Below are 26,980 nucleotides of genomic sequence, written 5' to 3'. Positions count from 1 at the left end.
AGTGTGTATATTTAGTGTAGTGAGTGCTCCTATATAAACCAGTAGTTGTAACTCTTCCATAGTTGTGTTTTCATTTATTTTGTTGTGTATGATTGTGTTGATAGTTTTTATTGTTGTTTCGACTTGTGGGTTATTTGGTGGTCTATGCAAGAATGGTCTAATGTCTGTATTTGTGTCTTTGTATTCTATATATGTTAGCTGAAATTTTTCTTCTATATCTAACATCTGTGTCACTTCGTGTTCTATTTGTGCTTGTTCTGGTGGCTGTCTTACGATTTCGTTTTCCTCTGATTGTTAACATTTTATTAATTATAACAGAGAATAGCATTATTTATCATGTTTGCGTCAATCATGCGGAACATGCAACATATACCATAAAACCATCTACTTTATAAGCAATAAGGTAAACGCAGAGTGATGATGCCAGTTTGCTACAATTATAAATGCACTATACGTTTCCCCACCAGAACTATGAGCTATGTGCAGTAAGAATTATTACACAGGCAACTACACAGTAATATACAAATTGAGAAGCTGCTTTCCTACAACAATTCAATGCCTTCAAGCACTGAAATTGTTTTAAAAGAACTTCCATAGTTTTTCTTTAAAATGAGTTAATATACCTTCTGCCCTGATGTAGGAGAAAAAATTTCTTACACAAATGAAAACTAAAGCTCAATTAAAATGTTTTAAGTCTAATAACATAAGCACCTTCAATTAATGTGTGACTGTTGACAAACTGTCTTTCATCGTTGGAAATTGTTGGATGATCCACAGTTTCCTCTTTTGGATATTTCCCAGATGATGCAAATGCTGAACAGAAAATAGTTTACACAAAGTAAAGTATCTACAGTTTGTCATATATATTAGATAATTATATCATGCAAGTCACCACTAATAAAACAAACTGACATTTCCATGACAGTCGAGCACATACCTAACATAATGTTTGGTGAATGTACACCCAGGTATGAAATGAGGGCATCGGTTCCAAAAACAAATAACGCTCCCAATAAAAATCCAGCTGCCACAGGAGCAAACGCAAATCGACCATCTTTACCATACAAATCAGATTCTTCAGCCATTTCAATAGCTGGGGCAAGCAAAGACCAGTAAGATGCTGCAATCATTACCCCACCTGCAAACCCTAGGCTTAAGTCAAGCAATTTCCGCTGAAATTTAGAAAAGGAAAGACATGTCAATTTATTGGCGTAACTATGTGACAGTAAATATGCAAGTCAAGTACAAAATGATATTACTAAGAGGGTCACACACGTTAGTTAAATTATGTACAAACAGAATTATTATACAAGCTATTAGATAAACAAAATATCGTAAGATTTAAATCAAAACGATGGGGAATTATGAATGGCAAAAAAAAAAAAAGAGGATCCCTTGCATCAAATATAGATTGGCTGCCGAGGAAAATTTTTCCATTTGCTTATCTGCCAAATGAATTCGAAAAATGGCTTCCATCATCATCAGGATTGGGAAAAAGCAGCGACTGATTGATGATCATGATTTTCTTTCTGCACAATTCATCTAAAATTATTGCAGAGTATAATACCATATTTTCTAACCCCCCCCTCCCCCCCACACACACACACACATTTACATTTGTGTATCAGGGTAACTTTCCCTTCTAAGAGAATATTCTGCAAGGAAATTGCACATTACGTTGCATTGTGAGTCTCACAAGCCGCAATCACTATACCTGCTTGCTCATTTCTCCAAATTTCTCTGTTCCCTGAATGATGCACAAGGTCATTCTGTATGTTTTCATCATTTTATCTGTCAGGTACATTACTCAAAGGGCATTAAATGAAACTGACCACATAGTATTTTTTTTTTTCAATAACACATTTGTTCCGTTGCCTTCCAGATTGCCTATGGTTCTGCACTAAACACAGTAATTTTGTCAGACAGTCAAAATGTGGAAACATGGGACCAATATTAAAAACCATGATAGCCAGCTTAATTCCTTAATTGTACACAATGTTTTTAAATATGATGGTCCTGCATACCACACACAACGGACAAATATCAAGTGCATTCATACGAAAGTTTAATAAAAATGGACTACAGAAGTTATGTCTGCTTCCCATTGCCAACACATTCTAAAATATTACATGGTTATGATAGCTTGCCTACAGGTCTCTCAGGAAAAGCAGCCAGAGCTTCGTCTCAATAGCAGCTCACGAAATTATATTCTGTCCCTTGTAGCATGCGCTTTGGTTCACTTTACTGATATTATTAAGTGGAAAATGATGATTTATACTGATTTTCTATTGATGCTCTTTCACTGAATAGTATAAGGATGTTGAACTTTAATTTTATACAATTATAATGATAAATCTAAAATAGCAACTACTGTGACAGAGTCTGCATGTATCACTCCACCTGCATCCAAATACAGTGCTGTGGAAAGAATAAGCTTATTACCACTTCAATCTTGAGATACTTCTACCCGTAGAATGTAATGACATTTATAAAATGGTTTACAACCATCAATGTATATTACAATAAAATCCCTTCCAGGTAATATTGATATCCCTACAGCTAATTCTACACAGAGCTGTTTTGCCCTGCTTCCAAAGGGATGGTGAGAAAACGAACAGTTAGAGCCTGTACTGCAATGTTAACAAATATACAACAGTGTGTCACAGACAAAGGGCGAAAGGCAACTGACCAACTTCAGTGCACAAACTGGTCAAAAATCTGGTACAGTAGGTACCTATAGCCAGCCTACATACCATGACAGACAACATTGGATATATTCTTCTTATACACATTTTCATGATTTGAGTATATTATGCTGAGATGACAGAGATGAGGATGTCAGGTCATAGTGTTAAGCCAATACAAAGTAAGGTGATAAAATATTTCCTTGTAGGATTTTATTTACAAAGTAAATGGGCCTGAAATATATATTTCCCACACTATACTCGAGAAGTATGTAGCACAACAGGCTTAAAGATATAATTGCAGCCTCCCAACTGAGACACACATACATACAGCAATATAGTTAATGAAGTGGAGGTATGTGGCTACCTGCTATCTAATGGCAGCAGAAAGGTTAATTGGGCAGATAGGTAGACTAATTGTGCACAATACCCATGTTGTGCTGAAATGCATTAATCTGCTAGCAAGCCATATGTCCTGTGATACAACAAAGCTATGATTGAACTTCTATGCCAGGTTCAAGAACAACAGGATGCATCATGTGGACTGAAATCTTTTTATCAAGTGAATTGCATGGAGGTGTTTCTTGATCAGTTCCTTGGGAGCCTCTCTCAGTTTTTCATTGTTTGGTAAATAAGTGGAGCACAGTTTAATACTAAAGAGGCACTCCACAGCATCTGCTCGGAGTTCATTGCTGGGAAATGAGTCTGAAGTAGCAACAGTCCCTGACAATGATTGCCACTCCATTACAAGCCCTCTCACTAGGGTTATCTTTACTACGAAAATTGTAGTCTCTCAACACAGATTTATTACTTTCTCTAAAGTCATCTCTTTCCCGAGTTGAAACTTTAATTCCTCCATGTTATCCCTGGGTCCATTTCTTATTTCACTGGAATATGGACACCACACACTGAGGTTCCCCTTTTTATTTAACATGAAGGTTTTACGGAGGAAAGGGTGGGCTGAAGGGACAGTTACTTTGGTTAACAAGTGAATTTCCATACTGGTATTACATCCATCTGAATGATGCTAGAGTTTTATGATATAACATATCAAAATGTTTTCTCTCCATTCGTTATTCTTTCTTGTCCTCTTCACCCTAGGGAGTGAGGATACTCTTGACTGAGTGATGGTATTGTGCTTTATGTTTATTATTTTGCAGCTATTACTATGGACTTTACTATGAATCAAAGTTTTAATCATCAACTCAAAAAACTTTTTTGTTTGTTTTGGATATCTGGCTACCCCTACCAGATACATCCCTTCCTACAAGATGCATTCCAAGCTTCCAGCACTGCAGGCAACACAGTGAGCAGTGCCAGTCTGATAGCTGCTCAACAGAGGTCACCTTCAATGGAGGAACTACTCTGCCATATATCCCGCAGGCACCAATCCAAGATTCAGTGACATCATCTGCCCATGAAAGCCAACCAGGAATGAGCTCACTGTCTCTAATAGCAGCAGCCAATCACATGACTTCACTGCAGTTATTCACTTGGTATTATAACTTGTGACTGAAGGCTGCAGTTGAGGTCTAAACATGGAGTCTCATCCCAGAGTCATATCACTGAGTCGCGACATTGGATTAATTAGGGCACCATCCAGGAATACGGCGAAGTAGTGATGAATCTATAACTGTACAACCTGCACAGACAATTACTGTATTGTTATTTGGACTTAACCTCAGGCAGAGATTATAGTATTACAAGTTTGGTACACTTGTGTTCAGAGTTTTCACCGAAGTTTCTGTAAGATGTTATGAATTACTGTTTCTGGACTCTGACTATTATTATGTATTGGTCTCAGAACACTACACTGGTGCATTCATTCAGAGGGACGTAACTCATCGGCATAGACCAAGCCACAACAGTTTGCCAGTACATGTCTGAAGTCGTGGTGCATACTGATATCCACGTGTCACAGTACTGTAGCACATCAATAGAGAAGCCAAAGTAAAATGGTGTAGTCCACTAATGGTGTTCTATCGTGATGTAATTCATTTTCTGCATTTGAAGGGGAAAACGCTACAACAAGCAATGCTAAGTTGTTGCAAATTTATAGCATCAATGCACCATCAAGTGACAGACAGTTAGGTGTAGTCAAAAAAGTCTGAATGCTGAAGAATAAATGGCAGACAATCTTTCTGTGAAGAATTGGGAATCACAAGGACGAGCGGAGGCCCTAGTTTTCCAAAAGTAGCATATCACAATCGAAGCAATCAGCTGTCTACATCTTGCACATTTTGAACATGACAAAGGTCACCACCCACTAGCTTTGGTGACAATAGTTTTCTTCAAAGTTGTGGCAAATGAATGAAGCTGTATATCATTACATCAGCAAAGAAAATTCACGCCGTTATCTTCATCTCTAGAATTTGTTTTTCATTTGTGCAAACAATCAAGTCCCTCCTCCATTTCGTATAATACCTGAGTAATTTACGAGATCTGTTCAAAAAATTCGGGAACTTTGTCCACAACATTTTTCTGCACTTGCCTTTTACTTATTGTGCATGGTCTCCTTCAAAATACTCTCCTCCACAATTGATACACTGTTCCCAATGTGGTGTCCACTTCTGGAAGCAGTCTCGGTACGTCTCTTGCTGGAGCGCACAAAGCATCATCTGCGAATTTTCTTTTACCTCATTTATTGTTGCAAATCTTCATCTTTTCAATGGGATTTTCAACTTTGGAAATAAGAAAAAAGTCCACAGGGGACAGGTCTGGAGAGTATAGACGATGAGGCAGCACAGCGATTTCGTTTTTTGTGCAATAGGCATGCACCAACAGGGATTATCATGATGCAAGAGCCATGAATTGTCTCATCACATTTCAGACCATTTCCTTCTCAAATTTTCTCGCAGGCATCACAGCACATCCCAACAGTACCATCGATTAACAGTTTGTCCTTGGGGCACGAATTCATGACGACTTAATTCTTCAAAGCCAAAAGAAAGTATAAGCATGGCTATGACATTTGATCTGACCTGATGAGCTTTTCTTGGTCTTGAAGAACCTTTTCTGACCCATTGTGAAGAAGGGATCCACATCTCACCACCAGTTGCATAACATATCATCCTAATTTGTGCGATCCAAAAGCTCTTCACAGAGTGCGAGACAAATGCCTTTCTTGTCTTGACTGAAAGAGATGTGGGATGAAATTGATAGCAAAACAATGCATTCCAAGATACTGTGTCGGGATTTCATGATATGATCTAACTGAAATGTTACATTCTTCTGCAAACTCTTGGACAGTCCTGCAATCTCTTGGACAGTCAGTCGTCAACTGGCATGCACAATTTCATTGACATCACTGTTATAAGTGTTGTCGGTAGACACTGAATACCATCCTAAACGAGTGTCATCTTTAACTTCACTCTGGCCATTTTTAAACCGCGTGAACCATTTGGAACACCAAGTATGGCTTGAGCAATCACCGCCGTAGGCTTCCTGCATCATTTGGTGTGTGTCTGTAAATGTTTTCTTGAGTTTCATGCAAAAATTTAATACAGACGCATTGCTCCTCTAACTCTTCCATCTCGAAATTCAGAAACTGTGTGGCATAATGGTCTACTCAACATAACAATAATTAACAGATATACAACAATGAAACTTCCGGCAATTAGGTATTAAACACAGGTGTATGCAGGGGTGCCAACGGCATTTCACTCCAACACACCACTCGTGTGATATTACAAATGTTCTGGAATTTTCTGAAGAGACATTATATGTGCACTAGTGGTTCCAAATATTTAGTTACTCAATTTGCTCCATTATCAATTTATAATGAGCTTGACAAATTTGGAAACTTATTATTATTATTATTATTATATTATTATTATTATGGGCAAATTCTCCCCAGAAATGAAAGACGTTAAGCAAATAACTTCATCATTTTTTCTTTGAGTTCTTCTTCTTCTTCCAATAGGCTTTCATTCTTTCTGAAAATGCTGGTTTACGCTCATCCAGCCACTTTGGTCTGTCTGTTTTTCTTTAGGTTTCTCTGATATAACTTCCCATTTGACTACTTTGTGTTATTATTATTATATCTGCAAAAAGATGATTGGTTGAAGTTACTACAATAATATCTCAAACTTCATAATTGATTTATGTGTATCTGAACCACACCACCCTATCCACATGTTGTCAACTTTTTTTTTTGTGGGTGGGATGTTTTTCTCTATTTTTATCTACAGTGAGCCTGACTGTTGAGTTTGAAAATGTGATGGAAGGAAAAATGACGAGGACAGGATTTTTGTAAGTTTCCACTACAGTAAGCAAACATCATTGTAGAACTACACCAGTTCTTACACCGTTACCTAAAAGTAAGTACAACAAGTGGATGAAGAAGCGAAATTAAACTTAAAACAAATAGCCCAGTCACTCTGTGACACAGTAAAACTTCCAACATAAAAGTTTAGGCTGGAATCTAGGAAAGTCTTTGAGGTTTAAAACAAGCACCACAGACACACAATTATAAGCTTAAACAGAAGACATATCCCATTTAAATGTACAGCTGCTTTCTCGTAATAGTAAAAAACAGTATATAAAGCAAACTGGAATACACTCATCACATACGTCTAAAACAAGTGAATCCCTCACTACGGTACACTGTCATGGGCAGGCAGAGGACAATGTCCTACACAGAAATACATCAATGTCTCTTTGTTGAAGGTGTGCTACAGCCAGACAGCTGATTTTACTAGGCTTGTACAGTGTGCAGGACTTCGTTTATTTTTGCAAGTTCCTAATGGAGTGCATGATAGAGTAATCAATGATTCGGACATATAAATTTTTCAGCATATGTGACCTAGTAATTTCGTTCTGTGCACTGGTGCTTACAACTCTATACTTAGAAATTTACCTGTACTGTTCTTTGCGAACTTTATGCAATTTTTGTTAATAATGTGTCTTGTGGACATATAAATTGTGAGTGCTTGCGGCTGCCAATCCCAATGTTGACTATTTCACAGAGTATTTAGTGAAAAAACTTAGAAAGTGAACTAAGGAAAGTCACTGCTCTGCTAGTGGGCCTGGAGAGGGCTAGCTGATGCCCACTCCCTTCCACAGTACTAACTACATATGTGACATATTTTAAAACACTAGACATCCAGTATATACCATTTTTAACTGTTAAGTCTGCCAGAGCATCACATAGATTGTCAAAACTAGTTGCAGCATAATAAAAATTTTAGCAGCACTGAGATGGTACACACTAAAATTACTAGTTTCTTTATGTTTGGAAGTCACTGATACTTTGCAACTGTGTACAGGACTAGTGAATACCACTCCAGTTGGTAAAATATTCTTCATTTTAGTGTATGGCCAATTAAGGATTTAGTTGATGTGATTCTTGAGTTTCTCCCGGCGTATTTGATAATCAAAATATCCACGGGTATGCTGCCGGTCTATAGTGTCCAACGGGCACAATATTTCGGCGATCATACATGTCGCCATCATCAGGTGAACTGACAGACTGAGCTCCTGTGAACGTGCTGGCACGGAGATCCTTACGGCGCGGACGGCAGAGGGAGCGCGCCGCGGGCGGAGGGTATTTAAATCGGCCGCCGCCGCGACCGAACCCAGCTCCCTCCGAGCAGCCACAGCGTATGGATCTCCATGCCGGCACGTTCACAGGAGCTCAGTCCGTCAGTTCACCTGATGATGGCGACATCTATGATCACCGAAATATTGTGCCCGTTGGACACTATAGACCGGCAGCATACCCGTGGATATTTTGATTAAGGATTTAATTGTTTGACATTGCTTCAGCACACCACAATTTTAAGACCCACCTGAAAACGGCTTCAGTACAAATGTTGAAACCAATCTTATACTAAAAGAAGTTTTACCACTGGGGTGGCTATCGATGAACATATAAAAATCTCTTTGATAAAAAGGAATGGAGCACAACCAAAAGACAATTTTATGAAATACAATCTCAAGATGTGTTGTGTACCTATGTGGTAGATGGCTGTTAAGGAGAAATAATAATTAGCAAGAAATCTCTGGGGCTTTTACTGCACCTCAGCTGCATTAGACTTGTTGAAGTCTGTGAAGTTCTGTCTGAATCATCTTCTGAAAACCATGGCTACTTGTAGAAACATAACTGTTTCCAACTCTTCATTTAAAAACACTACCAACAAGGTGCATATACCATCTGGAAGCAACAACAGTAAATGAATACAGAAAACTTTATATGACCCACAAAGAGTAGATCAAAATAAAATGCTAATTAGTCACAGGAGCACACAATGTCTTTTATAATAAAGAGAGGAGATACCTATGACAAAGTTTTCATCATTATACATTGCTAAAGGTATGCAATGTATAATAGATTTTCTGCAATCTCAAGTGCTTGAGGAATGGTTCTGTTGGCAACACTATGTTTTGTCCAGCAGAACAGGTGTAAAAATTTACAGTTTTAGTTGAAATAGACAATACAGTAAATTTTAAGGAGGATTTTGTCTCATGTAGAGTGGCTGAACTTCAATGCTTCTCGAGTATATGGGTGATTCAGTAAGATGTTTACTTTAAATATTCTCAGAACATTTAAGATATCATTATTCTGTTTTCAGTCAGATACTTGTAAGAAAGTTCTCACAATACAATGTACAGTCTCCTTTCAGAGCTATATTAATTACAGAGGTATCAGTATTAACTTAGCTTTTTCTAATGGAGTCTTAGTAATTGCTGCTGTTAGTATTTTAGTTATTTTTGTACCTGCACAGGTGTGACAATGCACGAAAGCATCACTGTCAGCACAAAATATGACTATACCAGCTGCTGGTAGCTCGACTACGAGCCAGGAAGCTGAACGCGGAAAAAGGGAATGAAACAATATCTGAGTCAATCTACAGGGGAGCAGAGTGCGTGAACACCACACAGGAACAAGCACATAGCATAATACAACACGGCAATGTGTGGACAATAGAACAAACCGAGCATATTGAAAACAGTGCATAGTGAGAGGGGAAGGTCTGATCCAAGGTAGTTTATGTCTGTGTAACAATTGCCAGGGCAGGCCTACTGCCACAGGCAAGTAAACACTTAAGTTGATGTCTCTCCCCATACCACCATTCACATAAACCCTCCGTAACAGCATTTTGCACTATTCCATTGCAATAACCTAGACACGTCAACTGCATCTACTCGACATTTGGTGGCAGGGATAATAAATCCCTCTCCCCCCTCCCCCACCGAAAAGGTCACGTAGGACCAAGAATGGCCTGGTTTCTGCAGCAGCCTCCATTGCGCAACAAGAGAGGAGGTGAGATTCTACAACAGTGGATCAACCACCAGCAACACTGGTGCAGCTGGCTCCGATGGAGTGGCGGAAGATTATGGAGGATGGGGTAACGGTTGCTCCTAGGGCACTGATGAGCATAAGAAACGATCCACTGGCAAGTGGGGGAAGGAGGACACTGACTGAAATATCATGGGCTCTTTATCAGTAGTGGTGGGAGGTATCCCATTGGCACCCTACCCTGTAGTTGAAGACAGGACAGTAGATGGTGTTGTAGCTGAGACAGCAGGTGAGCACACTGCTCCAAGTGGGAACCTCCCACTGGAACAACATTGCGTCCAATCCTATCTCCTAGTTGGCTCACAGATGATGGCACTGAGGGTCCAACAAGTCATGGATGCACCTGACTGGAACGATGCTTCAACTGGTCACAGCTGACACCCACCACCAACAAATACTGATCTTTGTCACTCAGCACTAGACCCAGCAACCACCCCTGCTGCTGGCAAAACAACTGAGTCCAAAAGACAGCCCTGTGAGGAAAACATAGTGGGCCATGACAGTCCAAGGCATGCGACTCAGGTTGCAACAACTTGAAAACACCCTGCAAATGGCGCTGGTGCAACTGATCTGCTGGACTGCACTTGTTAACCACCATCATCCAGTATGAGCCAAAAAAACTAGACAGGCCACTGTCTAGTGGCAGTTATGAACATGCTGGGTGAAATGGCGTGGTAGCCAGGTGCTGGACACCATTATGGATGCAAAAACTTGTAAACTCCCATGACACAAATTGCCAACCATTATTGGAGATGAGAGTCTGGGGAGAGCCCTTGAGCAAAAATCATCAATAACATGCAAATAGTTGCTGTTGATATGGAAGAAAGTTTGCAACATACAGGAAACTTGACACTGCATCGATCACCAACAACCACATGCTTCCCAAAAAGGAGCCAGGAAATTTCGACACACTCACTACCTTAAGGGTTCTTCGGAACTGGTGACAGCACAACCTCGTTCTGTGCACAAGTCACCCAAGCCCGCACAAGATTTTTAATATTCTGGTCAATCTTATAGATGTGGTGCCATGCTAAAGCTTTCATATGGGAATTACTGCCAGTTAAACACATGCAGCAAATGAAGTATGCGAGTACCCAATGCCATAGGGAACACTCACAACTTCACCCTTGTGTGGCAAGCACAACATCACTGAGCAGATTCCAAGGCAGTCAAAACATAAGCCACACTGCATCTGCTAATGAAGGAGCACACTCGAGCTATCCCATTTGGACTGGTGAAACTATTTTCCAGAAAAGCAGGTTCACAGCTGTGGTCCCCCGAGCCATAAAATTAAAATCCAGCAATGTCTGCTGTAAGATATTGTCCAATGTGAAAATGAGAGCCTCCTGTTGATTGATCTCTGGATTGGATCCTGCTGGTAACCGTGATAGCGCATCTGCATTAGTATACTGGGTGGTAAAACATTGTTGAAAGTCATGGCAGTAATTACTGAGAAACATAGGCCATCTCTGCATCCGGTGGGCAGTCCGACTCCACAGCTGAAAGCAAGGTCCCAGTAAGGAAACCAGGGGTTTGTAGTCAGAGATGAGCAAGAACTTTGCTCCATACAAAAAAGGTCATCACACTTTTTAATTCCAAAAATTACAGATTGCCTCTTTTTCAACCTGTGAGTAGCTATGTTGCATCCCAGAATTAATCTTCGAAGCATTAAGTGATGGACTGCTCGATGTCATGTGCGTTCTGATGTGATAGAACAGCACCACTGCCAAACTGGAAGGCATCGGCAGCCAGGTTTAAAACTTTGGAGACCAAGTCTCAGCAATACCTTGAGCCATATTGCTGCGTTCAAAAGACCATGTCCAACTACAGCTTGGGCCAAGATTTTTTTGATGTATGAGCCATCTATAGCTCAAAAACTGGACTTATTTCATATGAGAGTAATGTGTGGATGTCTTGCCACTTGTCCCTTGGCAGGTGCTAGCTTAAAGGGATGGTCCTCTTGCCCCGATATTCTTCTAAGTGGTCAGTCTGTGAAGTGTTAAAAGTTTACCCAATGTAAAGGAAACCAAACAGGAAGTGGAACACAAACACTGCTTGAGGGATGAAAGTCTGTTGACAGTCTGCAGATCACGAGTTTGGCGAAGCTGGTTAAGAGGATGACAGATGTTCATGGCCTGCAGAATGAACTTAGCATAATAAGAAATCTTTACCAAAGAGAACTGGAGATAATTTAGGTTCATGCGCACGAACAGGTTGATGGTGGCCTTGACGTGCTCGTCTATCATAGCTAAGAACATGTTTTAAAAAATGCACATTTGGGGAAAAAAACTACATTTTCACAATTTACAACACAGGCCATTCTCCAGAAAGAGTTGGAAAACCTCCTACAGATTACAAAAATGCTCCTTTCACATGGAGTCCATGACCCAAATTATGTCATCGAGGTAGTTGACAGAAGAAGAAGTACCCTGAGTCAACTGGGACAAATATTGTTGATAAACCACTGGCACAGACAAAATTCCAAATTGCAAGTGATTGAACTGATAAAACCCAGAGGGGGTGTTAAGCACTAAGAAATTACAAGAGGTGGCACCCACTGACAACTGTAGGTATACACTGCGCAGGTAGATGCACGAAAATTACTGACTGCCTGAAAATTTTGCCTGCAACTCCTCTGTCCGCGGAACTGAATATGAGTCTATGACATACTGCATCGACCACCTATTTAAAACTGCTGCAAAGGAATACAGCACCATCTGGCTTCTGAATCACCGTAACAGGGGTGGCCTACTAACTCAACAAAATAAAAGAAATGACATGGATGTACTACCAATGCTGCAACTCATCCTTGAACTTGTAATGCATGGCTGCTACAAACACAGAGTAACCACAAATACACGAACAACCACACAGTGTGTATATCATCTGTATAACAGTGCTTACACTTTACAAACATATGACATCATAGCTTCACACTGTAAAATTAATGTCTTAAAAATTAATTACTACCTTAATTCAACAAATGTTGAACAACAGTCAAAATACAGTTGGCAATTATGTTATGTGTGGTGGTAAGTTCCTACAAGGCCAAACTGCTGAGGTAATTGGTTCCTAGACTTACACAATACTTACACTAACTTACGCTAAGGACAAAACACACACACACACACACACACACACACACACAAGGGAGGACTTCAACCTACAAAGGGGGGAGTTGCACGAATAGTGGCAAGGCACCTCAGACCTCGCGGATACCCCATGCGGCCATGTTATATATATGTCAGTCCATCTAGATGCTCAATGTTCTAATATAACATAAACATGTATAATGAAAATAATGACAACCACATGGTACCACGCATAACTCGATAATGGCAATTTAGCAGAAACAGATCGGTAGTAAAAGTGAAAGAAATAAAAATTAATATCACACAGCAGCAAGTCTGGACACTTCTTATAAATATGTCAATTGCTGACATACTATATTGCACTACACTAAACTAGGAACATAAATAATTGTATGGTGTTCATAAAGAAATGTAATATCACAAAAATTTCAATCAGAAGTTACTTCATGTGCTGTAATAGTCTTGTAACTGGATGCTGAGTAAGACCCCATAAAGGAATTATTAATGGCATACACTTGTCACATTAAATTATATCTCCTTTTTCTTGTGCCTTTGTCCAATGTCAGCGCAGGGTCGGATGCCCTTCGTGTCTGTCTTTGTCCCACGTCAGCACAGGGTCAGATGCCATTACTGTCGCCATCCCCTTACAGGGGTTGCTCGCATTTTAGTCATGTGACAGTAAGTGAAAGTTTTAGAAAATTTTTCAAATCTTGTAATTGGGGTGGGAATTGGTTACCAGCCTATTATTTACCTAGTGGGTTGTGGGAAACTACCTAAAAACCAAACCCAGGCACACTGGCACACCAATCCTCATCGCTAATTCACCAGGTGGACTCAACCCAGGTCTGGTGCATCTCTCCATGCTGGAAGACGTACTTTAAAATGCACAGCTATCTGGTCAGTTATATTTATCTCGAATGTTACGTGTGTGAATTGTACTGACTCTATTTCAAAATTTTCTGGACCACAAGAGATGGCTATGCAAAACTCGGTTAATGGTCATTATAAAAGCTACATTATTTGTTCTGCAATGTGGTGAGTCCTACAGGTCACTACTTCATCACATCTAAAGGCAGGGAAAAATTATCAAAGAGCAAATGCAAATCCATCTTTTTAACCACCAATAAATGAAATGTAGAGTTGAAGAGAAAAATCTTGGATAAGATTGGATTAAACTGAGTGAGTTTGGCAAGCAAGTCATAATGTTCTTACAAAGCACATTTTTCTGTCATATGTATTCAAAGGACTTCAAACGTCTTCCATGTTCAACGGACATCGCTTCTACAAGGAGAGTGCACTTCTTGTGATGTAGTGATAGAAGCCCTGTGAACCATAGCATTCTGGCATGCAACTGCACAAGATTTCTTGGGATCTGTCAACAATGTCACGTGATATCCAAATGAAGCATCATATAGAATTATATATACAGTGAGTAGAAATCTGATGATGTGGGAAATCAGTCAGTTATTGTATAATGAACACAAGTGAACTATATTGTGGAAGTAGTTAATTTCCTTTTTACATCAAAACTAGATAAGAATGTTCCGTTTTTTAATGGAACTGAGCACTGCAGGAAATGAAGATCATGTTTGTGGTTTTACAGATTTAATGGGAGATCATACTACAAGTAAGTGACAATCATGATCATATGGAAAGAAACTGCAACACCCCAAAATTGTTATTTTGGGGTTGGCAGTATAATAGGTTTCGAAACATTTAATGAAGACAAAGGCTTGAAGGTTACCTATATTGCCTTATTAAGCTTTCATTAAATTTTAAATACAGTTATTTTACAAAAAAAATACTGCAATTAAATCATCAATATTCCAATTAAAGTATTCTTTTGATGCCAGTATCATCCACACGCTCTCTGCAAACTGATTTGTCACTCTGATCAGCTACAATGACAGTAATTTCTTCCTATTATGAAATTTAAGATTTTTCTGGTATAGGCAGATTTTGAACATTTCTCAGTTAATCGGCCAGGTGGTGTTGTCCAAAAGGCGCAAAATTCTGCCAAGCTGACTTCCTCCATCTTCAGGTGTTCCTGATGACTTCTCTAGATGCTGCCTTTATATGCCATCCCCCCTCCGCCTGCGGCCTCTAGCCAAGCCATCCACAGGTGGGGACTTAGGACATCGAAGGATTAAGTGTACTGGGTCCTCAGGATAGAGAATGTGGCCGTGGGCCAGCCAAGTGTGGCCAATGCGTAGCCCACAAATGACAGGGGATTCCCTGTGAGGAGTGCGAAGGGAAGCCTGCCACATGGTTGTGGTCGCCTTAATTGCCCTCAATTTTTTTTTTGGGGGGGTGGGGGTGGGGGAGGGGGGGGAGGGGGGGGGTTGTCCAGGGTGGACCATTTTGAGTTCCAGACCTCCAACAGTTGATAGCATAGAGATGACTGAAGGTCCAGTTCTGGGTCTCCCATTTTCAAAATTAGGTTTCTGGTAGCCAACTTTGCCAAGCAATTGGCATGTTCATTCCCTGAGATCCCAACTTGTCCAGAGGTCGAAACGAAGATGACTGGCCATCCAGTTTGATGGAGATCAGAAAGAAAAGTGTAGACAGTCATGAGTAATGTGTGACAAGGGTAGCACTTTTCTTTAGCCTGAAGGCTACTCAGGGAGTCGCTACAGATTAGAAGCATATTGTCAGTGCACGAGTGATCATGGTTAAGGGCTCATTTGATGGCCACCAATACAGCAGTGAAGATAATGCATCCATCCAGCAAGTAGCATAGTTCACTGCATCTTGCCTATGCGTATGCAAAACTGCTTTATCCATCGATCACTGAGCCATCAGTTTATACCACTTTGGAACCCATAAATGCATCGAAAACAGCCAGGAACAGGTGGTGAACCACCATGGGGTCAACTGAATCTTTTGGTCCAAAGAACAAATTGAGACAGATCCGAGGTCGGGGGACACACCATGATGGCATACACAATTGCTCATTGACAAGAGATGACAGTGGGGAAGTTGGGGTTCAGAGCAGAGACACTGCAGTCAAACTGCAATGGTGACCACAGCTCTAGGCCTCTGTTGTGGGAGGTGGACCTCCCTATTAGGAAAAAGAATGCTTAGGGGAGCTGTGAACATACATAGCATAACTGAGTAGCTCTTGCTGGCACCTGATCCATAATGGAAGTCCCCAGCATCCACAAGTAGACTATTCACAGGACTAGTTCGAAAGGCTCCTGTAGCAGGCTAGACTCCACACTGATATATTGTGTCAAGTGATCACAATGCTGAGGATTTCTCTGCTTGTCACTTAGCTCTACATTCCTCCGATGGTATAGCCAGGAAGCAAACATTTTGGGGTCATATGCCTCTGCACTGAATGAGTTCTTTCCTTCTGAAGAGATTGCTGGGGTCTTGTGACTACCAGCAGGAGAAAGTGTTGTGGCGTAACAAGCTTGCTACGCCACACTGGGAAAGGAGCCGAAAGAAAGGCACGCGTACACACACGCCGACTGGCGTCAAGTCTGGAACAGGATAACTATTGAATGGTAGCAAGAAAAGTACGTAGCTGCTTTATACTTAACTTTTATTCTTTGATGAATACAGCGTTCTTCTTGAGACATTTATACGATAAATCTCAAACTAGGTAAGGCTAATGGCGCCTTGCTAGGTCGTAGCCATGGACTTAGCAGAAGGCTATTCTAACTGTCTCTCGGCAAATGAGAGGAAGGCTTCGTCCGTATTGTCGCTAGCAATGTCGTTGTACAACTGGGGCGAGTGCTCTATCGTATATCGAGACCTGCCTTATGGTGGCGCTAGGTCTGCGATCACACAGTGGCGACACGCGGGTCCGACATGTACTAAATGGACCGCGGCCGATTTAAGCTACCACCTAGCAAGTGTGGTGTCTGGCGGTGACACCACAGAAAGCTTCAACTGCTTCATAAGCAAGTCATCCGCTATGGTGTTAACCACTCGAGATTCTCCCCATGGGTGCCACCAAACCTCACCAACGGCTAGCTGACCAGTAATCCATTGCTCAGACTCCCAATGACAGTCATGATGGACACATACTCCTTGGCATATACAAGGGGAGGTTTCAGCTCAGGCACCAACAGTGAGATACTGCGTGGTAAGGCTACTGTCATGCACATACTCGACAACCCCCCCCCCCTCACCCCCCCCCCCCCCCCCCACACACACACACAAAAAACGGGTTGCTACCTTCCTGGGTTTTGGGTATACTACCTTACTGGAAAGGAAGGGTGTTAAGCTGGAAGGGCACAAAGGTGGAACAGACACACAATGGGTGACCTTCCCTGCACAATACACACTTCTGATTAATTTGGAAAGAAAGGTGGCAAACCAAACAATGGGGACCATGTATTTATTAAAGAAAAAGTGTAAAGAATACCATAAGTGAAATGGAAAACTTGGGTCCTAAATCATGTACCCGGTCCAAGCACGGTGTGCACCCAAAAGGCCATCCAATGGAAAGGCACAGGGGAAAACAGATTGTGGAAGTATAGGTTTGCAGCACAGCATGGGAAGTAGTATTGCAAAGACTGCGGCCTCATGGTAGCCAAGCAAAAGCTCACAAAAATAGTTGTGAGCCCCTTGACAGGTGCTCGAAAGAGACACTGGGAGGATTATAAGGACAGTTAATCACTGGGATGAGCCATATAAACTTTGACCAAGAGAATAAAAATGCCATTAGTATTATCAACACTGAGGCAGGATAGTAGTGAAATGATACTGGGACAGAGACACAAGATAGAACTTCTTTTATATAAGCTCTTCTCTGATGACAATCCACACACTGACGATTCTAAACACGTGCAATTATAAACACAGAAGGAAATGCATTACATGATGGGCACCATTTCCATCCTTTCATACAAGAGGAAGCTACTTCAGCCATTAAGAGGTTACCGGGAAATCTCCCAGCCCTTACGAAATTCACTCACAAGTACCACAGCAGGTCACTGTGCATATCACCCCATACCTGACAAAACTTCTTAGCAACACCCCTTGACTTGGACAAGTGCCTGAGGACTAGAAATTAGCAAATACAGTTATTACTTAAAAATCTGTGGGCAAGATTACTTCAGAACCCAAATCTTATCAACCAAGTTGCCTTCCAAACTCAATGTCTAAGGTAGGAGTCACTCCTTTGTTTTTAGATACAAAGGGCACTCAGGGGCCTGGTCCCCGATCAACTCAAATTCACACCAGGAAAATCGAAAAACGTTCCAGTTCGTCAGGTTATTTGAATAGTATAAGAATGTGAAAGAAATATGCAATACCTTTACTAATAGACATATCGCAAGAGCATTCAGCAATTTTGGTGCCCAGCAATGTTTTCACATCTTTGAGACCTGCAGCTCCCAGCGGCTGTATACAACAGCCTTGACTACTGCAGAAAGAGTTTGCTGACCAGCAAACAGAGAACCAAGGTGAGCAAAAAATTTACCAATAGGAGCTTGAAGAGATCTACCTGCAGCCCTATTTTCTGGAGCATTACCATTGGACTATTCAGATTAATGGAAAGGGATGATTGCAAAGAGGGAGCAGTCACATTTGCTGAAAACCTCCCTCTTGTGATAATGGCTAACTGAAAAGAGCAGGCTGGAGTGAAAATGTCAGCAGTACTCCAAACCATGAGCAACTGGTGTTCTCCAAACCGACACCATTGTGGCTAATAGACCATTTACAGTATGCTGAAAAGAAAATTTACAAAGGAATTCTACAGTTAACCTAGACGAAAACATAAAATAAAACATGGTTACAAGCTACTGTTGTGTCATTATTGCCTTAAACTTTAATTAACATAACAAACCAGATACAGAAAGGGCATGCACATAACAGCAAACACTTGGCACAATCTACCCAAGACTATAATAATAAATCAACAATTTGTTTTGCTACCAGCATGTGGACACAGGTGCTCCCATGGCTATCAGGGCCTTTCAGCACCATATCAGTGGTGGCATTGTGCATGGTGGTCAGGACATACTCAATACATGAAACTATTAAGTGTCGTGTGGCAAAATATTGGCTGAAAAGAGGCAGACTTGGAGAGATCTCCTTGACAGAGAAATACAGATCTGGAAAGAGCTCAAAGACTCAAAAGTAAATCCTCGGTAAATGGAGTGGGATAACTGGAAAACAGCTTGTAGAGTAGATGCACTCTTCCTCCACATCTGGGAGTGACTCAAGACAATATGTGTCAACACCAGACAGAATATGGTTCGTTTCTTAACCAGCAATACCATACCCCACTTATTTCCTGCATGTAAATCCCCATCAGAAAGCTGATTGCATCTGTGGAGAAAGAGGGACTACTACTACACTGTGACCATTGATCACAGGAAAGACAACTAGCAAGTTCCATCTCAGTAACATGATAGACAGACGCTTACACAAAAAACATCTGTCTCGATATTAACACAAGTACAGACACACATTTCAACATGTTAGACCACCTTTGGAGACAACCTTGAGTTACATCATCCACATTTTTTGCATTTCATGTGTTGTAAAAAGTTGTGATGTTTGGAATTTATAAACATATTTTGTTTGTTTATACAGCTTAAATGGAAATACATAATACTGAAAGTGATTATGATACAGCAGTAAAACAATAAAGCCTTAACTAAGAGATAAATAGCCCGCCCAGCTAGCTGCATGGTCTAACACCCTGCTTCCCAAGCGGGAAGGCATGCCGGTCCCTGGCACGAATACGCCAGCAGATTAGTGTCGAGGTCCGGTGTGCAGGTCAGCCTGTGGATGGTTTTTAAGAAAGTTTTCCCTCTACCTCGGCGAATGCAGGCTGGTTCCCCTTATTCCGCCTCAGTTACATTGTGTCGGTGATTGCAGTGCAAACACCATTTACACGTACATGGACACCATAATTACTCTACCGCGCAAACATTTAGGGTTACACTTGTTTGGTATGATATGTTCCTTGGGACAGGGTTACACTTGTTTGGTATGATATGTTCCCTGGGACCATAACCCTGGGTTCGGTGTAGGGCGGCGGTGGGGTGGATGGACTGTTGTGGGGTTGTGAACCACTGAGGGCTATGGCGGGACAAAGCCTCTCCATCATTTCCAGGTCCCCGGTTTAATACATACATACAAGAGATAAATATAAATAGCAGTGGGAGGAACAATAAGCTATGACTGGATAAAAAAAATAATTCTCAACATAAATTCAATGTCGTATGTATGCAATCTGCAGTAATGACCCATATTATGAAACTATATTGACTAAGAAAATTCAAAGAAAATTAACAAATGATAAATATTTTTCGCAAAAAACACTTCTGGCATTTGCCACTACAAGCTTAAATAGCAAGTGATTAAGTCACCATTTAAAACCAGGATAGTTGCTACTCACCATATAGTGGAGATGCTGAGTCACAGAAAGGCACAACAAAAAGATTGTTGAAAAGTTAGTTTTCGGCCAACAAGGCATTTGTCAAAAATACACACCACACACACAAATGCAATTCACATGCACATGATCACAGTCTCTGGCAGATGGAGCCAGGAGACAGGCTCCAGCTGCCAAAGACTGTGTATGTGTTGACAAAGGCCTTGTTGGACAAAAGCTAACTTTCTAACAGTCTTTTGTTGTGCTTTTCTGTGGCTCACCATCTCCATTACATGGTGAGTAGCAACTAATCCTTTTCATTATATTGCTACAGTCTACCCTGGATTTCCCATTGTTTGAAATTGTATTGTTCACGGTTTCTAGTCACATCAATTTATCATTTACCAAAAGAGAATTATTGCAGGTGCAGGGGAGGAACAGGGGGAGTGGGTTGCGCAACTGGCAGTAGGAGAAAGACAGGCTTCAATAAATTTAAATTAAAAACATAACTGTCCATTTATCTAAACAAATTAAATTTACAACGTAGCACCATGTATTGAACTCTTAAAACCAATAAAAAATTGATAAGCCTACTTATACCAGCAGTATGAAACATTCATATTTAACTTTACGAATATGTAAATAAACTTGCAAATACTTTATATTGTTTATTTACCCCTCTCTGAAAGAAGGCACATTATTACTCTCTCTAAAAGTTAGGAGCCCCGGTTATCATTTAGTTTTAACCGAAAAGGCTAACAATAATTAAGTGAAAATGCTCCTGCCTGCAGACATGAGTGACATTATCCATACAACTGATGACATAGTAAGACTTATCAGTCAGTTGTCTCACATTTAACAGAAAAACTCAGACCTAAAGAATGGGTGAAGAACATTCATATAACTGACTTGAAAGCAGTTACTAGTTTCATTTGACTGGAAACATATACTGAATGAAGAAACAGCTGACTGGTCAATCTGTTGTTAAAACCTGTCAGCTGTCCCTTCACTAAGTAGAGGCCAGTAACTTCTTCTTCTTTTTTTTTTTTATCAACCTCCAATTTTGGTCCTTTACAACACTAGCACAACAGGCCACTAGTACAACACATTCTTGAGAAGTGCTCAATTGTTTGGGATCTGCGTCAGATTGGTTTACAGGAAGACATCAAAGCAATTCAGAGACGAGCCACTACATTTGTGACTGTTGATGGTCGAAGTAGACAGGATATAAAATGTAGACTGGCAATGGCAAGAAAAGCATTTCTGAAGAAGAGAAATTTTTTAACATCGAGTATAGATTTAAGTGTCAGGAAGTTGTTTCTGAAAGTATTTGTATGGAGTGTAGCCATGTATGGAAGTGAAACATGGATGATAAATTGTTTGGACAAGAAGAGAATAAAAGCTTTCGAAATGTGGTGCTACAGAAGAATGCTGAAGATTAGATGGGTAGATCACATAACTAATGAGGAGGTATTGAATAGAATTGGGGAGGAGTTTGTGGCACAAATTGACAAGAAGAAGAGACTAGTTGGTAGGACATGTTCTGAGGCATCAGGGGATCACAAATTTAGCATTGGAGGGCAGCGTGGATGGTAAAAATCGTAGAGGGAGACCAAGAGATGAATACACTAAGCAGATTCAGAAGGATGTAGGTTGCAGTAAGACTGGGAGATGATGAAGCTTGCACAGGATAGAGTAGCATGGAGAGCTGCATCAAACCAGTCTCAGGACTGAAGACCACAACAACAACAGGTTTGAACAACAAACAAGTATTACAAAGGTCTCTCATAAATTCAGATGGTGGTCCTTGGATGGACAGTCATTGTATTTTCGAGGAAGAATTGAGAAAATTTAGAGAGCTGGCATTTGACGCTCACTGCAGAATGATTCTACTGCCACCAACACACATGAAGCACAAGCACCAAGAATATAACACAAATTAGAGCTCGTATAGAGGCATGTAGATACCCTTTTTTTCCCCCTCACTCTCTAGGCAAGTGGAACTGAAAAAGGAAATGACTAGTAGTGAGGCACACCCACCAGGACTGTAAGGTGTCCCACTGAGTGTGTGTGTCAATGCATATAAACTAATGTGCACCGGAGATGCACCAAAGCAGTCTTCAGACAGGAGGCCAGAAGACTACCATACTTTTATGGAATGTCAGAAGCAGGATACAACAATCTGCAAGTTCTAAAGTCAGATAACCCACCTATGATGAGCAACTTTTTTAAGAATCACTTTGGCAATAACAGTCCAAGGTCAAAACAGAAACACAGCATTAGTTACCATGATAATTATTAATGCTTGAACAAAGCAGGTTGATACTTGGTAACATGAAAATGGTTTTCAATACACTGCCCTTCCAGAGTTGTAACATAGGCATGTTTTATAATTTGTTTGTAAACCCACTTGACACCTGCTAAGTGAATCTCTTTATTATGCCAATAGTTTTGATCAGCAAGATCTGGCTGGCACACATCACCTAAGCAATGAATATATAGAACCCATTACAATTTCAGTAATAATGGGCCTCTCCAAAATTTAAAACGGGTAAGTAGAAGCATTCTAAGTACCAGAAGTGAACAAATGAACAGGTACAAGTTTTGTGGTAGTTACTGATAAACAGCCTGATTAGAAAAACCAATAGCTGCTCAAACACTTACTATTTCATCAAATACCAGATACTATCAAAAAGCATGACTGGCATGTCACTTTTGTCCTTCATTCGGAATGTCTTACATTCAAATTTTATTATGAGGGTACAGTTTTACCCTAAAGGGTATCACTACCGTAAAAAAACGAAAGGCAATCCCAAACATTCAGCTGAAATAGCAATAATGATACTCCTTGCACCTTTAGTTTACACTACACGAGTGTGGTAAATTATAGAAAAAACTACACTGGCTCATTACTCATACTTAATTATGTACGCTCATAAACCTCAAAAAATACGTAGCAATAACCATCAGACAAAGAATCTGCACACGTGTATTCATCAATTTTTTTATTCGTTTTGCCAAGAAAATATATTCACGTGCACAATTTTTTTTATACTTTGCTTCTGACTTTGGCAACATGAGTTTAAGTTACCAAAGCTTCACAAACAGTTTTGTCAGAAATTTGAATGGCATCTACTAGAACAGAATCAAAACATTCTACGGTCGCGATATGTTCGACAAATATCTTCCTCTAACATTTTCGTGCTACTACTTGACACTTTGCTGATATCGAACGACGCCAGAAGTCTTCTGCTTTTCCTGTAAACATCTGACGTGGATCGTGACAAATACAGTTTGATCATTAATTAACGCTGGTTATACGATCTGACTTGGTACATGAGTTTGTTGGCTATACAGGAACACTTTTTATTCCTGAAAATGTTATGACAAGGAATAAATATTATCTAGAAGCTACACTGAGGTTAGGATTAAAGCACGTACCTGTGTACCTCTGACAATTATCACCATTCCCGATCCGGCTGCAGTGATTCCCCATGTTAAAAGTGTGCCTAATAATGCTTGGGTGATTGGGCCCCATGTGCGAATCATAATTTGTTTTTTCTACAAATTTACTAATAATAATAAACATCTACTCTATCAAAACATTTAAACATATGGCAAAGATGTTGTAGAAGGCGGATGTTTTAAACGGCTTCAAAGATAATCATAAGACAATCCTTAACGCCAATCTGTCACTCTATGCCAAGCCACAGATATTGCGACGCTTCTCTCGACTGCATTTCACTGTAAGCTTTAACTTCATATTTTCAGTTCTATTACGTTGTTCATGTTCGTATTTTATCATTCTTGTACAAGCGAATGCAGCATATCTTCTAGTAATTACAACGTAACACATACAGACACAAACACAAAACGGGCGCGTCTACATCTACATCTGAAATCTGCTAACCACTGTGAAGTCCATAGTGGAGGATGCGGTCCATTGTATCAATTTTTAATGTTGCTTTCTGTTCCATTCACTTACAGACCACAGAAAAAATGATTGTTTAAATGCCTCTGTGCGTGCTGTAATTAATCTTATCTTGTTCTCGCGATAACTTCGTGAACGACATGCGGGGGAATGCCTTACATTTCAAGTGTCATCATTTAAAGGTGGTTCTTAAAACTTTGCAAGCTTCCTCTGGATTGTTTTCGTTTATCTTCAACAGTTTGCCAGTTCAGTTTCTTCAGCACCTCTGTAACACGCTCCCAAAAGTCAAACAAAACTGTGACCATTTGGTGCTACCGTTCCCTGTGTGCGTTCAATACCCCATGTTAGTCCTGTTTATACTGGTCCCATGCATATGAGCATTATTCTAGAATGAGTCGCATGAGTGATTTGTAAGCAATTTCCTTTGCAGACCGATTACATTTCCCCAGTGTTCTACCAGTAAACCTAACTTTACCATCTGCCTTGCTTATGGCTAAGCTTATGGGATCACTTCATTTCATATCCCTACAAAGCTCTATAACCGGGTATTTGCATGAGCTGGCCGATCCACCTGTGATTCATTGATATTATAGTTACAAGACATAACTTTCTTTTAGTTTTGTGAAGTGTACACTTTTATATTTCAGAACATTTAAAGCAAGTTGCCAATCTTTGCACCACTTTGAAACCTTATGAAGACCTGACTCAATATTCATGCAGCTTCTTTCAGACAGTACTTCGTTATAGATAAATAAAGCATCTGCAAACAGTCTGAGCAAGGGTTCCAACACACTTCCCTGGTGCACACCTTTAGTTATTTCTACATTTGACGATAACTCTCTACCCAAGATGACATAATGTATCGACCCTACCGAAGAATCCTCAGTCTAGTCATAAATTTCAGTGTTTACTTCCTTTTTTGGTAATAAGTGTAGATGTGGATTTGAGTAAAATGCTTTTCGGAAATCAAAAAATACTGCATCTATCTGACTGCCTTGATCCAAAGTTTCCAATATTTCATACGAGAAACGTGTGAGTTGGGTTTTGCATGATCGATGTTTTTGGAATCCATGCTGCCTAACATGAAGCAGGTAATTCTATTCACGATACCTCATAATGGTCAGTGTCAATGAAATTCACTATCAGTTGTGTATCTTGAGATGTTATTTGATTTTATTTTGAGGGCTATCAGTTTCAGCATTCCACTATGCCATCTTAGGGCCCCATATGCAACTCTTCAAATAAACGAAAATATCATGTAGAACCATAAATCTCTGATGTCGTGAATCCAATCGTTACACTAGTGCTTCATTTGAAGACTTGATAGCAACTGAGTCTTCAAATGCAGCACCAGTGCAATGATCGAATTCACGACATCCAAAGATTTATGGCTCTTTGTGACATTTTCTTTTATTTGGAGAGATGTATATAGGGCCTGAAGATAGCATAGTGAAATGCTGAAACTGGTAGCCTTCAAAATAAAATAACATCCTAAGATAACACAGCTTTTGGTCAATTTCATTGACATTGACAGTTATTTAATCAACCAATGTCCTGTGTCCATGATGGAGCAACAGGTACTTCATAATGTTTGAGCTCAGAATATGTTCTAAGATTGTAGTTTTGTGGATCACTTCTGCTGCCCTTCTTGTAAACAGGAGTGACATATGCTTTCTTCGAACTTTTATGTGTGGCGTTTTGTTTGGGGGATCTATGATAGATTATAATTAAAAGAGGAGTTAGTTCAGCCGCAAATTCGGTATAAAATCTGATAGGAATTCCCCTGGGCCCTAGAGCTACGTTGAGTTTTAATTTAACACTTATTTCACTAATATATTCAGTGGTACATGGATAAAAGTCGCAGCCATATTGCTACACACCGCTGCTAGCCAGCCAGGGATCTAAACTGCACACATAAATGGCATGCAAGCCATCAGATTTCCTGGGATTTCCATGTGATCAGCAATCAATAACCGATAGCTGCAATTTTCGTACATATGTGCAGTCTATGAAACGAGTGGTCGCCCATGTGATGGATTGCTGTGATACATTTCTCATGTGTGGGGCTTTCTAAACCCAAATGGCCATCACAGCACCATGACTTCAGTATGCATTCACACTGTCCATCGCAAGTCAAGTCAGTTCAAGTCACATAATCTCAACTCACATGGCTGTCCTCAACTGTTTTCAATCTAACTAACGACAAAAAACAAAAAGTAACGAATAATAAAGATAAATAAGAAAGATGTAGAGTAACTATCGAAATCAGCCTTGAAAACCACGACCTAATGGAAGCACAACGAAATGGAGTTTGAAGGATGAATGCATTACTGTGTATAAAGAGGAAATGAGCATGTGAGTCACGTTATCGACAACAGTCAATGACACCAACCACTCCCTAAAAACCTTGAAGTGCCTTGACATGACGTGAAATGATTGGCAGTGTGAATGCCGCCATTTGAATTGCGTTGTGGAATGTTTTGGCATGCAATGACATGACAGCCAGTGTGACCTGACCGTTAGTGATTACCCTTCCATTTATTTGTTACTGTATCAGGCACCTAAATCATAATTTTATTAAATCTGAAAACATAGCAATTCCAATGAGATAATCAGGTGAACAATGAACTGAAT

The 26,980-nt window shown here is 40.2% G+C and overlaps 1 protein-coding gene across 3 annotated transcripts in view; it reads right to left on the bottom strand.

Moving 5' to 3' along the window:
• The window catches only part of LOC126474150 (zinc transporter ZIP11), a 435,762-nt gene extending 411,716 nt beyond the window's left edge, over nucleotides 1–24,046 (bottom strand). Inside the window, exons 1-3 of one of the 3 annotated variants that reach the window (XM_050101604.1) lie at nucleotides 23,857–24,046; nucleotides 938–1,172; nucleotides 712–813 (exon numbers count right to left, since the gene is read on the bottom strand). In XM_050101604.1, coding sequence (XP_049957561.1) covers nucleotides 712–813; nucleotides 938–1,172; nucleotides 23,857–23,964 — 445 coding nt within the window. In that variant the 5' untranslated portion in view covers nucleotides 23,965–24,046. The remainder of the gene's footprint in view (nucleotides 1–711; nucleotides 814–937; nucleotides 1,173–23,856) is intronic. The other 2 variants (XM_050101605.1, XM_050101606.1) reach the window with 2 other exon arrangements.
• Between the last annotated feature and the right edge of the window lie 2,934 nt (nucleotides 24,047–26,980).

This window comes from Schistocerca serialis, chromosome 4 (assembly GCF_023864345.2).
Source record: "Schistocerca serialis cubense isolate TAMUIC-IGC-003099 chromosome 4, iqSchSeri2.2, whole genome shotgun sequence".
Classification (NCBI taxonomy): Eukaryota; Metazoa; Arthropoda; class Insecta; order Orthoptera; family Acrididae; genus Schistocerca; species Schistocerca serialis.
The sequence above is the reverse complement of the archived record's forward strand: the minus strand, read 5'-3'. Positions and strand labels throughout refer to the sequence as shown.